General features: G+C 52.9%; 1 protein-coding gene across 1 annotated transcript; it reads left to right on the top strand.

The window, feature by feature from the left end:
• The first annotated feature begins 3,963 nt into the window (after positions 1 to 3,963).
• On the top strand, positions 3,964 to 13,493 carry LOC128083048 (bMERB domain-containing protein 1-like). Its single transcript, XM_052687920.1, has 6 exons — positions 3,964 to 4,154; positions 8,865 to 8,985; positions 10,988 to 11,061; positions 12,631 to 12,745; positions 12,878 to 12,951; positions 13,375 to 13,493. The coding sequence occupies exons 1-6, from the start codon at positions 4,079 to 4,081 to the stop codon at positions 13,491 to 13,493; spliced, it is 579 nt and encodes a 192-aa protein (XP_052543880.1). The 5' UTR covers positions 3,964 to 4,078.
• The last annotated feature ends 3,865 nt before the right edge of the window (positions 13,494 to 17,358 follow it).

Here is a 17,358-nt window from a genome sequence, read left to right as displayed (position 1 = left end):
TTATTATGTAGCATATGAGTGCCATGGTGATCTCCTGCCCTGCTCCCTGCTGTGCTCATAGGAGAGACAAGGAAAAGTGATGCTATTGCAGATGATCTCTGTGTGTATTGATTACAGTTTATCTGCATGTCAGATGCTTTCAGCATAATTAGCTCCCCATTTTCTGGCACAAACCCACTATGCCATGCCACAGCCTGCTGCAAGGACTATAGATAGGCTTGTCCTCGAGCCAAGAATAACTGGAACTTTGTACTGAGAACTGCCTTCTCCCTGGAACTCAAACTCAAGTAGAGAGCAGTTTTAGTGTCAGGAATCTATTCCAGCCTTGTTACCATATCATACCTCAGGAAGTCTAACTGCTCATTAACGGGGTGCATGACAGCAGTCCTGTGCAAGCAGCACACCTGAATCATAGAATCATAGAATCATAGAATCACCAAGGTTGGAAAGACCTTCAAGATCACCCAGTCCAACCGTTCACCTATTCCCAACAGCTCCCACTAAACCATGTCCCTCAACACAACATCCAGCCTTTTCTTGAACACCCCCAGGCTCGGTGACTCCACCTCCCTGGGCATCCATTCCAATGCCTGACCACCCTTTCTGAAAAGTAATACTTCCTCATGTCCAGCCTGAATCTCCCCTGCCGTAGCTTGAAGCCATTCCCCCTGGTCCTATCACTAATGACACGAGAGAAGAGGCCGACCCCCAGCTCACTACAGCCTCCCTTCAGGAAGTTATAGAGAGCAATGAGGTCTCCCCTGAGCCTCCTCTTCTCCAGGCTGAACATTCCCAGCTCCTTCAGCCTCTCCTCATCAGCCCTGTGTTCCAGACCCCTCACCAGCTTTGTTGCCCTCCTTTGAACACGTTCCAGGGCCTCAATATCTTTCTTGCAGTGAGGGGCCCAAAACTGGACACAGCACTCGAGGTGCGGCCTCACCAGTGCTGAATACAGGGCAACAATCACCTCTCTGCTCCTGTTTGCAACACTGTTTCTGATGCAAGCCAGGATGCCATTGGCCTTCCTGGCCACCTGGGCACACTGTCAGCTCATGTTCAGCCGAGCATCAATCAATACCCCCAGGTCCATTTCCTCTACGCAGTCCTCCAGCCACACCACCCCAGGCCTGCAGCGTCGCCTGGGGTTGTTGTGGCCGAAGTGCAGGACCCGGCATTTGGCCTTGTTGAAACTCATCCCATGGGCTTCAGCCCAGCTCTCCAGCCTGTCCAGATCCCTCTGTAGGGCCTCGCTACCCCCAGGCAGATCCACACTTCCAGCCAATTTGGTGTCATCTGCGAATTTACTGAGGGTGCACTCGATGCCCTCATCGAGGTCATCAATAAAGATATTGAAGAGGACAGGCCCCAGCACCGACCCCTGGGGAACACCACTCACAACCGGTCGCCAGCTGGATTTGACTCCATTCACCACCACTCTCTGTGCCCGGCCCTCCAACCAGCTCCTTACCCAGCCAAGAGTGCATCCATCCAAGCCTCTGGCTGCCAGCTTCTGCAGGAGGATGCTGTGGGAGACAGTGTCAAAGGCTTTGCTGAAGTCTAGGTAGACCACATCAACAGCCTTTCCCTCATCCACCAGATGGGTCACTAGATCATAGAAGGAGATCAGGTTGGTCAAACAGGACCTGCCCTTCATGAACCCATGCTGGCTAGGCCTGATCTCCCGGTCACCCTGCACCCTGAGAGCCACGCGAATCCTTATTGGTTTAACTGGTGGTGCTGAGGATGTCCTCTGTGGCTGGTGCTGTTTGGATGTCACATGGATTGATGTACATGTGCTCTGTGACATGGTTCAGTGGTTCCCACTGAATCAGTTCCAGCAGATGAGGCAGCATTCACCAACAAATGCTGAATGTCTCTTTGCTTTTAGTGAAACAGTGCCCAGACCCTGCATGTAAGTCATTGTATGGCCAATGGAACTGGACTGGAATCCACACAGCTCATTGAACCCAATACTTTATCTCACCTTTTATTTTCACTCCTACATTGCAAGGAAACAGCTAAAACAGCTGGTCCCTTCCCTTCCCTTCCCTTCCCTTCCCTTCCCTTCCCTTCCCTTCCCTTCCCTTCCCTTCCCTTCCCTTCCCTTCCCTTCCCTTCCCTTCCCTTCCCTTCCCTTCCCTTCCCTTCCCTTCCCTTCCCTTCCCTTCCCTTCCCTTCCCTTCCCTTCCCTTCCCTTCCCTTCCCTTCCCTTCCCTTCCCTTCCCTTCCCTTCCCTTCCCTTCCCTTCCCTTCCCTTCCCTTCCCTTCCCTTTTTCCTCTTCTATCTGCTGACTTCAGTTGTACATTTCTCTGGGCACAGATACATTTCTTTGTGCATCACTTCTCCACTGCTTTTGCTGTGATAGGAATTACTTTTTTGGCCAGAGGCAATTTTTTTCCCTTGAAATCAGATGTGTTGACACCATAACACTGTGCACGCAGACACAGAGCTGAGTAGGAGCTAACTGTAAAATTAAGCTCTGTTTCACCTTTCGTATTAAGAAACCCCGCCTGGAGAAATTGTGCAACAGAAGAAGTGATCTCATGCCAACCTTATCGGAGCAGAGAAGGACGTTGTTGGCAGTAGGGCTGTGGTTTTGGACCTTTGAAAGCATTTCCAGCTGTAATCAGGTGTGGACTGCAGAGGGGATGATAGCAGTGAGAACAGCAGGCCTGTGCTGATGGGAAAAGGAATTCTGAGACAGGAAACACAATCACACGCTGGAGTCGTGTTAATCGTGGATTGAGAGATGTGAGCTTGAATTTTTGACAAATCCCAAGGAAAAGAAGCTCATGGAATTATTTAATAACTTCCATCTTGTTATTCTGGCCAGACATACATGCCCTTCTGCAGGAATAGACAGTTCAGTGCTCTTTGTGCTTCTCAGTACCTTTCCAGTGTCTGAGTGGATCCATTAAAACTTCTTTACAGTGGATTCGAGGATGTAGAGCATCTTCTGCAAGAGAGGTTTGTACATAACGATAGCATTGGGCAGAGCAGAGCAAGCAGTGTGTGCAATGGGTGTGCAAACAGTTCTGAGTGCGACTCTGCACTGCTAAAGGTGATCCTGTGTGTTTGGGGAGAGCAAAGCAAACGTCTGGAGTGCTTTAAATGCAGAGCACAGCTGATCCAAGCACTCATTCCTTGTGGCCACAGTGAACGAGCATTGGGGTGGTGGAATCATCCCTGGAGGTTTTCAGGGAAAAGGCAGATGTGGCACGTAGGGATATGGCTTAGTGAGCATGGTGGTTGTGTCTTGGTGGGTGGAATAGATGATCTTAGTGGTCTTTTTCAATCTTAATGATTCACAGAATCACAGAATGGCCAGGGTTGGAAGGGACCTCAAGGATCATGAATCTCCAACCCCTGCCACATGCAGGGCCACCAACCTCCACATTTGACACCAGATCAGGCTGCCCAGGGCCCCATCCAGCGTGGCCTTGGACACCTCCAGGGCTGCCCTGGGCTACAGCAGAGTCCCCATCCCTGGAGGTGTTCCAGAGGTGGCACTGATGGATGTGGCCTTGGGTGGGACGTGGCAGGTCAGGCTGATGGTTGGACTCGATTTTTTCCAGCTGAGGTGATGCTGTGATTCTATGATCACTAAGATCCCTGCAAGGTTTTAGACCCATACCCAGCCCCTGCGCTCCCAAAGTGCTGCCAACCATCTTTTCTTTGTCCCGCTTTTGTCGCACGGTTTATTTGTCTGCAGCAAGCCGTGCCCCGCTGAGAGACACAAAGGATGCATTGGGCTGAACGGGACCGTGTTCGTGCTGAAGCTGCTCAAGTCTGTGGCACGGAACTGGAGAGGCAGGGGCTGTGGCTGGGCTGGGGGTGCGCGGCGGCAGAGGACACCCAGCCGAGCTCCGAACCGCCCCGAGAGAGAAAGAGAGAAAGCGGCCGCGGTGCGGGCGAAGGGCGGGGAGCGGAGCGGGGCGGCGGAGAACGGCAGAGGGCGCGGCGGGAGCGGAGCGGGGGGAGCCGGGCTGAGGGGCGGGGAGCCTCGGGAGCCCCGAGCCGCTCCGCTCCGAGCGGTGCGGACGGGGGAGAAGCGAGGCGGCCGCAGCGCTCTGCAGGATGGAGGGGAAGCGGACCCCCCCCCGGTACGGCTCGCTGGAATCCACCCGGTGGCCGCCCGCCAGCACGGCGCCAGGTGAGATCCAAACTTTCCCCCGGTGGCTCCGCTGTTGCCCCCTTCCCAAGCCCCCCAACCTACGTCGGGTCGCGGAGCCTCGCGGTGCGTCTTGGAAGCGAGGGGAGAGAGGATGTGGGAGCCGCTGAGCCCCCCGCTGGGTGGGAGGGCTGCATGGGGGGAGAGAAAAGACGGAAAGAAGCGGATGGAGGGATGGCTGGGGGAAATGAAGTGGTGGAGGGGGGATGGAGCCCTCCGCACGGCTGGTCCAGCCCTGAGAGATGTGGAGGCACCGTGCTGTGGGCATGGCTGTGATGGGCAGCCTGGGGTGCCCGCACGGCCCTTTGCTGCCTTTCCCCACTCTGAGCAGTTCCTCCTGTAGGAAATGTGGTCTGAGCCGGGTGTCATCCGCAGTCGAGCCCCAGGGCTGGGAGGCAGCATCGCAGCCTGGGGGGACCTCCTGCCAGGACATCACTCCGACATCTCCCCGTCCCCTTCTGCTCCCATCTCATTCTGCTCCCCACCAGACCTCTGCGTGCAGCAGGACAGCGGCGAGCAGCCAGAAAGGCAAAAAGGGGAGGCACAGAGCAAACTTCAGCATCCAGCTGGATGCGAGTGTGCGGGTGCTGCTCGGCTCCATGGGGAGCATCCTGAAGTTTTTATCTTCCTCTGTATCTGCCAGCACAGCAGCACTTATCCCTCCATCCTGCCCCTGCATGGCAGGTATCTGGGTGGGGGGCCTGCAGGGATCTGACCTTGTCCTCCAGGTCTGGAGTGCCTGGCTGTGTGCTGAAGATGCTGCAGGAACCAGGGATGTGAGCACCATATCACCTCTGCAAACACTGCCCAGAGCTGGGCAGTGAGCTGCGATTGCTCTCATTATCAAATATGCACCAGTCAACAAGGGTTGGTTTTGATGAGCTGGATGCCCCCTGCTCACACTGCTTTTCCTGGCAGAGAAAACCCGCAGCTGAATTAAAAGCCTCTTGGGACGGAGCCCAGGTGAAGACCTCTGCCCTCCCTCCCCAGAGCACTGCCAATCTATTGCCCATCTTTAATCATGAAAGAAATCACTTGCAACTCAACCCTGCACTGGCTGCTGCTGTGACTCATCCTGGGCTTGTTGCTGGCTGTCTAAATGTTTGCATCAAAGCCATATGGAGTGAGAGTCTCCAGCTATTATACTCCTCATTAACGATACTCTCTTCTCCTGGGCTGTGTGTGACGATCAGAACAGTCCCAAGTTGAAATCAAAGCCTTCTCCTGTTCTTCAGTTTGCCAGGTTGAAGCAGTGGCTGTTGGAGAGCTCTGTGGGCAGTATGGGGCTGATGCCTGTGCCTGGTACCATTGGCGTGTGCATCTGTGGGAGCTGCACACACGTGGGTCATCCTGCATCCCTGAACGGATGCTCAGCACCACAAGGATGGGCCCAGATGTAAGGAGGCACTGAGAGTTGGGTGTTACAGACCTGTTCAGTAAAACCACCTCCAGGAAAGTCTTTGCCCAGCTGTACCATGTGCCCAGGTTTAGTCCCTCCTGAGCTCTGAGTGTTCCCACTTCCCATACCTGCAGTGGATACACAGAGCCCTGGGGACCCCAGGCTGCAAAGGGAAGCTGTGCTTTAGCCCGTGTCTGTAGCTGGGGCTTCAGGAACTTGATATCACCCCACATCTGTCTGGAGGAGGCATCTCCTGGTCTAGTAGGGAAGAGCCATGCAAAACTCAGTTGGTCTTTGCAGAGTAACTTGGATCAGGAGGGAGCTCTGCAGATTTTGAGTCCAACTCCCTGCTGAAAGCAGGCTTAGCAGGTAGATGGAGTTGCTCACAGCCTTGTCCAGAAGGTGTCTTGGACCAACGATGCAGATCCCTGGACTTCTCTGGTAGCCATTCTAGTTTCCTGAAGGGTTCCTGCCTTTTGGTCTCTTGCACAGATTCACTGGTTTCTCATGAGGTTTGGTGGATCGGTTTCATGCAGAAGTGTAGCAGTTTGTCCCTTTCCCTGGGTGTTCACACAGCCTCTGGTGTCTCTGGCCCCGCTTCCAGAGCCCTTGGGCAATCTTGGTGTCAAATACAGCATGAAGGATTGGCTGATGCTGGCCTCACCCTTACCCAAAAGCACAGCAGCAGCTTGGCATTTATGATCCCGAGGATTTTTCCCATTCCTCATTGAATTTAGAAGGTGAGAAGGTGCTTGGGGCAGATTTTAAGGAATCAGTGGGGAGAGTGCACTCCCCCAGAGGTCCACAGGCTTCCTTTTGCAGGAGCTCTCACTTGGAGCTGCCCCTTCTCCTGTTTTAAGCAGCTCTTTGATTAGAGCTCTGTTGACACCTTCCCTCGTGTGTCTGAGGATAAGTCTCACCTTTGGGACACAGAGTGCCACCCCATCACCAATGGGAACCTCCAGCTCGGCTCCTGCAGCCATGGCTGTGCTGTGTGATGCCCACCTGCCCTTGGTTCACAGTACACTCCTAACCTGCAGCCTCTGCTGCTGGAAGTGACCGTGGGCAGAAATCATCCAGCCTCCTCCTCCCTTTGGTACACAGGTGAGGATTTGCCTCTTCCAGATGGGCTGGCTGCTGCTAATGAGGTTCTGGGATGAAAAGGGAGAAGGAGTGATGCTGACACCTGTTCCAAGCCATTGTGCTCACCCACTGGGAAGCAACTGGCTGACGACCTGAGCCAAGTACTTCTGCCACCGACGATCAAAGATGTTCTGGGCTATTCCCTCACCCACCCAGACCAGCAGTGACAGCCTTCCTCCCCCAGACCCACCCCTGTGCTCCAAGATTTGTTCCTGGCTAATGAGAGCTGCAGTGAGCTCGTTTCTTTGTTTACTGGAGAATGTATAAAATAATCAGCCTTGTCATTTCAGCCTGGTTGCAGAAGTGACGCTGAGCAATGCAGCTTTTTCTGACAGATCTACAGCCACACTGAACTACAGCCGAGCCCCAGGGAGCCTACAGGCACACGGCGGCTGTTCCATCTGCAACCTCGCGTGCGTTCTTACCTGCTTGTCCCCGTCAGCTGCAGGGAGATGTGACCAGGACCACCTGCCTGTCTTCAGGTGCATGAAATCCCCTGGGCCACGGGCATCCTGGGGTGGCTGAGCAGGTGGATGCTTGGGACAAGGGAGCTCAGCATCCCTCTCCCCTAGCAACCATTGTCCGGTCCCTTAGCAACAGCAGTCCGGTCCTGCAGAAACTGCATCCTTGGTCCCATAGCAACCACAGTCCAGTCCCCTAGCAACCCCATTCAGGCCAGTAGAAAGCAGGCTAAGGGCAGGGTTTCCAGCACCCGTTTGCAGCAGGGACAAGAGCTGCCAGAAGGCAGCCCATCCCACCCCACTCTGTGCTCAGCTCACATATCCAGTGGTCCATCAGGGTGGGGCTCCTGAGAGCATCCCAACAGCTTAGGGTGGGGAATGTTTAAGGATTCCATGTAAAGGTGTTGGTAGAAAATACCTGCATGGCTGGAAGAGAGGGAGATGTGCTACAATTAATCCTCATGAGTTTCTAAGCCAGAAAGAGTGGAAAGCTATTCCCCAAACCAGTCACACCAACCTAAACTACATATATTTCTGCTATTCAACTTTCTCCACCAGCAGCTTCAGAAACATGCCTCGCTGGGGACAATTTCTCCAGCAGTTCTATGCGATGGGTAGAGAACCACTGTGTGGGGTGTTCTGCCTTGTGCCTTCACAGCAACATCTCCCTGCTCTACAGGGCTGCAGAAACTCTCTGAGCAGAGATGTGCCTTGCGGGGATCCAAAGGAAGCTCAGTTTTCCCCTGATATATGTGATTGTTAGTGTTTCTCATAGCCTGGCTTTGCTGTAGCTGCTGAGCCCCCCACCCCCCACCCTGTGCTGCCTGTACATCACAGGAGAGCTGGATTAGCCACTGTGTGATGAATGCACTGCTGCACATCAGTGATAACAAGCTGGGTGATGTGATGCTGGGAGCTGGGCTGGCAGGAAGGTGGCAGCTGGCCTGGGAGCAGAACCTCAGCTGTCATCCCATAGAGCAGGCTGGGAGCTGTGGGACATCAGACTTTGGCAGAGACAAAGCTGGTGGTGAGAGCAGAGCTCTGCTTCTGGGCTCTCATCCCGCCTATCCCTGAACTTGCCACTAAAAAACAACAGCCTCTTTTTCCTGTGGTTTGCTGGGATGGTTTTGCCTCTGGTCTGGAGAAAATGGCATCCCTTTTTCCTGACTCAGTTTCCCCAGGGGGGTTGCAGAGATGATGCTCAGCACTTCAGGAGATAAGGAAGCTGAACTGCCCTGCCAGGTACCTTGGAGGGGTTCACCCATCCTGCAATGGAACAGGAGCTGCAGTGGGACCTTCACCTCCATGACTCCTTGTTGGTTTTGTGTTATATGGGCCCTGGCATGTCCTGGAGGAGGAGGCAGACACAGGCTTGTGTCTCTGAGGTTGCTCAGCCAAGGGGTCTGATGCAGCAGCAGCACTGAGCAGAGCTGCTCTGGTGCTCAGCTTTGTGTGGAGCACAAATAAAGGCAAAACACATCTGCCAGTAGCTCAGTGCCCCTGTATCTGGTGGTGACTTTCCATGTCAGGCTGTCTCCTCTTGCAGCGGCTGGTGGGTAGCCTGGAAAAGAAGTTGAAGCTGCATGTGTAGCCTGGTGATGCTGTGTGGTGTCTGCTGTACAGCCCTGTTGTCCTCAGCACCTGGTTAACATCTGCTGCTGGCTGACGGGGCTCCTCCTTCCTTTGCAGAGGATGAGATCATTTCCATGGCTGACTCCTCCACCACTATTGATGACATCGAAGGGGAGCTCTTCAAAATCGAGAGGATCAGGGAGATCCTGGTGAGGAGGGAGTCGGAGCTGCGATACATGTGAGTGCTGGGAGCCAACCTGTGCGGATTGGGGGCATGTGTTTGACTGAGCTAAAACGTGCCCATGGTCCTCTCTGAGCACTATGTCTTCTCTGCAGGTTGATGCTCTTGGGCTGGGCATGGGAAGGTACTCGAGGTTTGGGAGCTCACTGCTGCTCCCTGACATGGGCAGCCACAGAACCTGAGTTTATCGTCGAATCATATCACATCATGGGTGGGTTGGAGGAGACCTTATGGCCTCCCAGCCCTTCCTCCCCTTTTGGAGCATCAGTATGGAGGATTTCTGTCCACAGAGTGCCAGAATCAATGTGGCCCTGCCAAAGAGGCAGAAATAAAGCCACTGTAACACAGAGGGATGGTGACAAGAGAAAAGCCAATGTGACGGAGCTGCACAGCTCCTTTGGAGCCAATTGGTGCACACAGTCCTAACACTGGCTTAGCAGACAGGGAGGGAGCTGAGAAAAAGCAAAGGAAAAAGCAAGGCTCATTTGCAGCATGGGATAAACAACACTCTCAGCACTGGGTTCTGAGCCAGAGCCATGGAGACAGGGCTGCCAGCACTGCCCTGGGCTGACCCCAGAAGTGCTGGGCTGGCACAGGGAGCGCACACCACACACCTGGAGCTGAGGCGTTGTTGGGATTGCAGAGGATTTCTGGGAGTCACAAAAGCTGAATTGCTTGAATGTTTTCCATGGCAACTGGCACCTAAATCTCACAGGTGCTGTCAAAACTCACAGCTCGTGGTTCTTCTTACCTCATTGTTTGTTTTCTTCCTTGGCTTGCACTTGGGAATCACCTACAGAAAACACATCCTGGGGTGGGTACAGCTGCAGCATTCATTGCTTGGGTGGGGAACAGCAGGGCTGCACATCAGAGCTTGAGCATCAGACCTGTGGTGTGAAACTATGGGAGTATCAGCTTTGCTGGGCAGGAGGAGCTGGGGCTGCCCTGCTGGGGGCACAGGAACCTTCCGCACACCAGGGCTACAACGGATAGGGCTTGGGGGTTGGAGTGGGGCTTTTGACACAGTGGGGGAAATAAAAGTCATATTTAAGGTCAGGTGGACTGTAGGACTCAGGGAGACGTACACCTCCGTCGTGTGCCACCATACAGGGATGTGAGTCGCCTTGTCAGTCGATAGCAATCAGTGTTTTCTTGTTGAAAATGTCAAACCAACACATTCCAACGTTGCTGAGATGTCCGTGCTTGGAAGATAATGAAACCTGCTGCAACAAGATGTCTCAGGTGGCAGAGACAACCCCAGCTCCAGCAGCAATGACCCGGCTGCTTGCCTTTGCTATCTCCCTGATTGTACTGAAATGACAACTTTCATTATTGCCAATTCATTACTTCTGCCAAGAGGAAAGGCTTCCTCTACTTGGGATGTTCTCCTCCTACAGCAGTATCACACAGGGTTCCTCTTTGTCGCTCTGTTGGTTTCCCTCTCTCTAATTAATATTTCTGGTGCCCCCAGCTCCAGTGTGACTCATCCTGACGGGGTGACTCAGCGAAGGGCTGCGGGATTACTGGAGAAGCAGACAGGGCTCTTAGCAATGCACACCGCACAGGGAGCCAGGGGCACATCTGTGGCAGCAGCTCGTGGATCCAATCGTGTGTTATCTGCAGACACGGAGCGTGAATTAGGGCTTCTGCACTGCTCACAGACGTGGAGCTTGTGAGAAATCTCAGCTGTGTGGTGCCAGGTTGGCTGCTCTGCCATGTGCCTGCAGTGTCGGTGCATTGCTGCACTGGAGGCTTGGATGGCCTTGGGAAGGTCATGCTTCATGTTGGCTTCTTAGTAGAGCTTGGGAGGACCAGTGAAGTCTGTCGGGATGAAGAACAGATCACAGTTCCTTGATTTCAATGATCCAGCAGCCCACACCCCATTTCCATGCTATCCATGCTATCGCCTGGCGCACGTGCCAGGTTTTACTGAGGTGTTGTTGTCATTGATGAGATTTCTGCTTCGCTAACCGCCCTGATTCCATTTGTGTCTCTGCAGGATGGATGACATTCAGCTCTGCAAAGAAATCAGCCGGCTGAAAAAGGAGCTTCAAAAGCTCCTTGCCCTTCCTGGTAAGGCTCTGTAGAGCTGCACCCTGCCATGCGCTCAGCAGAAAGATCTCCATGAAGCCCAGGAAGCTCTTGGCCAGCTCCCACACTGGGGTGCTCCCGGAGATGCTGCTGCTGAAGGCAGCAATGAGAAGCTTGAGCCTAAAGTGCCCTTAGTAGTTCAAAGGGGTGGTCCTGATGGACTGTGACATCAGCAATTTGGAAAAAAGCAGTGTTTGTATGGAGGGTATGTTAACTCTGATGTGCTCTAACCCAGGAGTGCAGACCATTAACTATCCCCATGTAGCTGGTATGTTTGTGCCCAACCTGATGTTTCTGGTGGCATCAGAGTGAAGTGCCTTATTTGCACCAAAATATCACAGCAAATTATTTTCTGGGGATCTTTCCGACAACACAAAGGTTATGAGAAGTTCCTTCTACCCAGACCCCTGCAGCAGCACCTCCCATCAATACAAAGCAGACTTGAAGCTGCAGATCAATGCACAGCTTAGGGAGCTGCTGAGACCCTGCCTGCAGGCTGGCTCCATGCTGTGAATTCTGCTGCATTTTTATTTAGCTGAAGGAAGACAGGAGATTGATCCATCCTGAGCTGGATTGATTTTGGAGCTGGCTGCTGAATTCAGAAATTGTTATTAAATAGTGCTACACAGGCATTTACCATTTCCACCCAAGCTAGCTGTCCATATTTAACACTCCCCAGCGCTAGCTCTGTCATCTTATAGAATCACAGAGTGCTTTGAGCAAGAGAGAACCTGTGAAGATCCTCTAGTCCAATCCCCAAGGATTTTTATGCATTCTGCTTGCTGCTATATACCAGTTTGTATAGAACATGAGTTTGCATGATGTGAGAGTTTCCCAGGGCTTCACTAACTCTCTGCACAAGGAGGTGGTGGTGCCCCATCCCTGCAGACACCCAGGGTCAGGGGATGGGGCTCTGAGCACTGATGGAGCTGTGGGTGTCCCTGTTCAGTGCAGGGGAGTAGGACCAGATGGGCTTTGAAGGTTCCTATATGTGTGACACAAATGGGTCATGGTGCTCAGAGGCAGCCAGGTGGGGTTTCTGGGGCTCTCCATGGGTCAGCACCATGCTGGCACTGCGGCTGGGTGTGCTGGTGTGGGAAACGTGGGTTCAGCACATCTTGGCAAGAAGATGACACCTGAATCTGACTTTTCTGAGCACCTGGGGGTCAGGTGCCCAGTGCAGGGTGGAGACCCATAGGGAAGCAGAGGAGGGATCTCTAAGCAAGGTAGCCTCACTGGTGGGATCTCACCTTGCTTAGGGACCCCTCTGCCTTGTGAAGCTCACAGTTACATCTCACAGTGCTCATCCCCATGGAAATTTCAGGGGCAAAACTCAAAAATCTGAGTTTGATGACACCAGACCTGGGTGGGTTGAGGTGAGATTTTTGCTTATTTAGCAGCCTGTATCTGGATCCTGGAGCCTACTTTGGGTTGGCTTTTACCCCCACTCTCATAGCCACTCCCAGGTGGAGCAGAGCACAGCAAGCTTGGCTTGGCTCAACTTTGCATGGGAGGGATACAGAGGAGCTAAATACACTTCTTGTGCTGCAGAGACTGAGAAGTCCAATGAGGAGAAGCAGAAGGAGGAGGAACTGGTGCAGCAGATCCACAAGCTGGTGGAAACACGGGATTTCCTGGTGGACGATGTGGAGTTTGAGAGGCTCAGGTAGCTGGGAACAAGTTATTCCTTGCAGTGAGGACAGCGCAAGCTTTCCTCAGATCTGTATTACGCTTTGACAGATGTTTCTGGATGCCTCGTTGCTCCTTTTCCATGTGCTAAACAATCTCTTTGTTGCAGGGAGAGAGAAGAAGACAAAGAAATGGCAGAATTCCTGCAAAGTAAGCTCTCCAAAAGCTACCTCCAGAAAGCAAGTAGGTGGTCAATGAGTTATATTCCTTGCACTGAACCTCCCTGGCAGTTTCTTCCCTTCCCTAAGCAGTCTGGTGCCAAGATTTCATCCCTCTGTGTAGAACTAGCTCAGTGTGGGGAGGTGCTGGTGCTGGAAACATCACCAGTCAGTAGAGATGCAATGCTTCCATACATTTCTCAGCCAGCATGTCCTAGGAGATCTGGGATGAGCAGGTGTCACTTTGTGGTTCGTGTACTTCATCAGGCCCTTTCTAATCAGCTCCGTCCATTTCGTCATGCACTGACTGAAGCGACAAGTCGTGCCATCCACTCAGCCTTCCTCTGGGGCAGCAGTGCTGTGCTGAGAGGACCTTTCAGAAGAAGCAGCGGGCTTATGTCCTTGTCTCCAAGAACACACCTGAAGCTTACAGTGCCTCTTTCTGTAGCTCCTATCAGAGAGAAGAAAATGACTTCCAGGGGGCAGCAAACCTCCGCACCGTACATGACCAAAACGGGCCTCACCCTGCTCAAGGAGTGCTGTGGCTTCACCTGCTCCATCATGTAGCTCCTCTGCACGGGACGTGACCATGGTAGTGTGCTGGGCTTTGTGACAAGGACTTCTGGGGGTGCTGAAGCTGCCAAGTGCGGGGAGGGTTGGTTGGCACTGGTATGTGGGACACACAAAAGAAGCAGGGTGTGAGGGACCACCAGGCTGCAGCCCTGCTCTGTGGGTTGGTCACTGCAGAAAAGTGTCAGAGCCCCACTGAGTCCTGAGAGAGGGTTTGGAAGGGGAGCAGTGGTCATTGCTGGGAGGATGCTGAGGACATGCAAGGAAGCACCAAGGGGATCACACACTTGCGACCCATGGTCTCCTGTTTCTTTCCTTTCCTGCCCAGGTCTCCAGCCAGAGTCCACAACCTGCTCTCCTCTGAGAGTTCCAACCTCCCATCAATATTCACGCTTCCCACTGCAGCACTGCTACCGACGAGACTTTCCATGCAGGCTGGTGCAAGCTTGAATGATGGCATGTTTCCTTGGTGCCACATCAATGGCCAAACCTCCATGACATCAACAAACACTGAATTCCACCTTAGCTCAGCTTGGAAGAGATGTGTGCAGCAAACAAGAATATCCAGAGATATTCTTCACCTGGACAGGGCAACTAAACAAGCGTTGGAGCTGATATTTGGGGAGCATCCACCATCCCTGGACATGTAGTCATTGCAGATCTCATCCTTGGCCTTGTACCACCTTGTGAGTCTCTGTGGGCTGATTCCAAAGGATTCTTGGTGGGGAATTGTCTCTGGTCAGGGCTTTGTTGTGCTTGCATTGGTTTTATGGCTCTGGGTAGGGCTGTGGGAGGGAAGGGCCATCCCTAAAGGCAACTGAACGAAGGGCTGATTTCTGTGAAGTTGTCACCTGAGCACAGACGTAGTGTGTTGAATTACAGGCAGATGAGCTGCCTTCCCCAGCTCACTGTTACTGGGTTCAGTTTCAGCTCCAAAGGAAAAGGAAACCAGAGCAAAACAGGAAAGGAGAAAAAAATTAGAAGATCGGGGAAAACGCAATGGGAAATGGAAACCAAACAGGAGATGAGAAACATGGCAGGGATGGTTGGAAAGAGGAGGTGAGGGACACCTGCACTGCCAGGAGGGCATTCAGCCCTGACCACCCGTGCCCACCAGTGCCTCCAGGCTTGGCACCATGACCAGCACGTAATCCCTGTGTGAAAGATCACAGCACCACGAGGTCTCCCAGTGCCTCAGATGCTGGTGTCCCCTCTGAGCATGTCAACATTTTGATCCATGTTTAGATGGCACAACTGGAGCTGCTAACGGCTGTCATGACAGCACAAGGGTTCTTTATAGGATGTGAAGAGCTCTCACATCTCCAAAACCTGCCTGCCCTGTAGGATGGGTGGCTCCACTAGGTGGTATGTGGGGGCCATTTGGTGGCTGCCCAAGAGCTCTGGTTGCCCCATAGCCAAGCTGCTGAGGCCTTCAGATCAGTGCTGCTGCTGTTTGCTGCAGTCCTGAGATGGTGTTCCTGCCTGGGTCACTGTCCTGCATGCCCAGGTCAGTGAGATCACAACCATCAGTCTCTTTTCCTTGCACCTAATGGTACATTCATCCCGATAATACTCAATGCAGATGGGACCCTGCTTTTGGTATCTTCTGAGGTCTCAGTGTGAAGCCTCCTTACGTGTTGTTCTGTTGTTGGTGACCTCCTGCATCCCACAGTACCTGCCTGCTGTTCCCTGTACCCTTTGCTTTGGGGATGTGGAACCCTGGAGGAAGCACTGCAGGTCAGAGTGCTTCCCTCTGCTCTGCCAGCCCTGTGGAGCAGCACGAGGTGCCTCCACACTGCAATAAGGTGCTGTGCCTGTTGCTCCAGAAGACGGACCATCTTCAATAGCATCCAGCCTGGAGCTGGTGGGGCAGATGAGGCTTCTCCTACTCCTTGCTCTTTCATTCCCCGCCCTGTGGTTGGTTGGCTTCATCACTCTGCAGCCACACACATGGTGCAATGTGGGCATTGACTGTGGACAACAGACCTGAAGAACTAGAAAGGCCCTCCCTGTGCTGGCCTTCCCCAGGCCTTCTTTGGAAGGGGGAATAGCAGAGCCACATTGCTGGCTTGGGCTGACAGGGAGCCAAAGGCAAGGAAGAGCTCTTGATTCAGTTTGACCCCCAAATTAATCCCTGCTTCCACCCTATGAGGCCCCAGGACCCAGTGCTGGTAGGGCAGGGAGGATGGCCAGGAAGGAGGTGGGAAGGATCCTGACTCACTTTGCTCTGTTGATGGCTGTGTTTGTAAGGCTGGTCATGGAGAAAGGCTGCAGTCCTGGCCGTATGATCCCAGTTGGCCTGTACTGAACTGACGGCAGAGGTGTGCAGCACACGGGAGCGACACTCCTTCACGTGCATTGATTTCAACCCAAACTAATAAATGTCTGTTGGAAGCTTCATTTGTAAATGTCTTTTCCTGCTTGGAACCTTTGCAGAGGTGTATCAGGTGGTGTCACAGCAGGGTGGTTGGAGCAGAACGTGAACCAAGTCCCCTAAAGCCAGGCTGCATTTGGGATCCCCCAGTGTTGCAGGAGTAGAAACAAAAGGGTGGAGAAGCCTGACCCTTCTCTTTCTGGCTGGTGACCTAACATTTCATTTCTGAATCAGGCTGAAAAATCTTTGGGAAGGCAGGAGACTCCCTTTCTGGTTCATAAACACCTCATGGTGGCCATAACGAGGAGGGGAGAGAGGCAGTTTGGGGGCAGAGAAGCAGGACAGGCTTTGTGCAGATGTGTAGGACCAAGGAGCTCACAGTCACTCACAGACACGATGTGTTTTTACTCCAGTGACTGCTGAGGGGGGACCAGGCAGCTCTGGCAACCACATTCTCTCTTGAATAGAAACTACATATGCAGAAACAATGCTCTAATTTGGGTCTAATGACTCTCATGTCCGCCATCTGGCATCTGGTGATGCTTGGCATGCCAAGTCCTGGGTAAGTGCTAATTATGGGGTTAACAAGCCAGCAATGTTTTCTGAAGTCACTATGGAGGACAGCAGTTGGTGCTAGCATGGGTTGTCCTAGGTCCTCACAGACCACCTAAGATGGGAGAAGCATGTCTCCAGGTGACAGCATCATGGGGTGACCCTCTGTGTCACAGCCTGTCCCATCACTTGAGTGTGCAATGGCACCAGGCACACCTGGCTTCTCTGGACAGTGGAAATGCCACTGTCCCTGGTGGGGTCAGAGCAGGAGGACCTGCATTTCCAGCTCCTCCCACACTGATGGAACAGAGGAAATGTTAACAGAGTTCAGATTAAACCAGTGACAACATTTCAGTGTGACGGGGATTTTCTGTCAACAGCCTGTGGATTTAGTCAATGCTTAAGTCATTTCTGTGCCAAGAGAAAGAAATCTTACAAAAAGAAAACAAAAAAAAAACCAACACAAGACAAAACAAAAAAACAAACACCCTGACACTCAAAATCAAGCAACACAATGCAAACAAACCAGAACCCTGCAATTCTGCAAGCAAAAGACAGGCTATTAAGAGACACACAAACAAACAGTTGGCTGTATGCAGCATCACTGAGCTTAAACCCTGACATCTGATCAGGTAATTTTAGTTTTTGCTTCCATTTCCCGCAGCAGTGTGAGTCACATTGCTTTTGCTTCACCCACCACCACAAGGCAGACGGGGTCGGTAGGCAGCACTGCAGTCATTGTGATGCTCAGGGAAACACCTTGCTCTCACACTTTCCCACCTGGACGCCTCCTGCGTCACCCCCCTGTCCTTACAGTTTGGTTGGCATTAGGCTCAGCTCTGTCCCCCCACCCTGCTCATGCCAAAGCCATCCGGCAGGGCTCTGGGAATAACTCTTTTCCCTTCTGGAGATGCACAGCTGCTGGTTTCTCCTTCC

This window comes from Tympanuchus pallidicinctus, unplaced genomic scaffold, assembly GCF_026119805.1.
Source record: "Tympanuchus pallidicinctus isolate F22 unplaced genomic scaffold, pur_lepc_1.0 scaffold23, whole genome shotgun sequence".
Taxonomy (NCBI): Eukaryota; Metazoa; Chordata; class Aves; order Galliformes; family Phasianidae; genus Tympanuchus; species Tympanuchus pallidicinctus.
The sequence above is the reverse complement of the archived record's forward strand: the minus strand, read 5'-3'. Positions and strand labels throughout refer to the sequence as shown.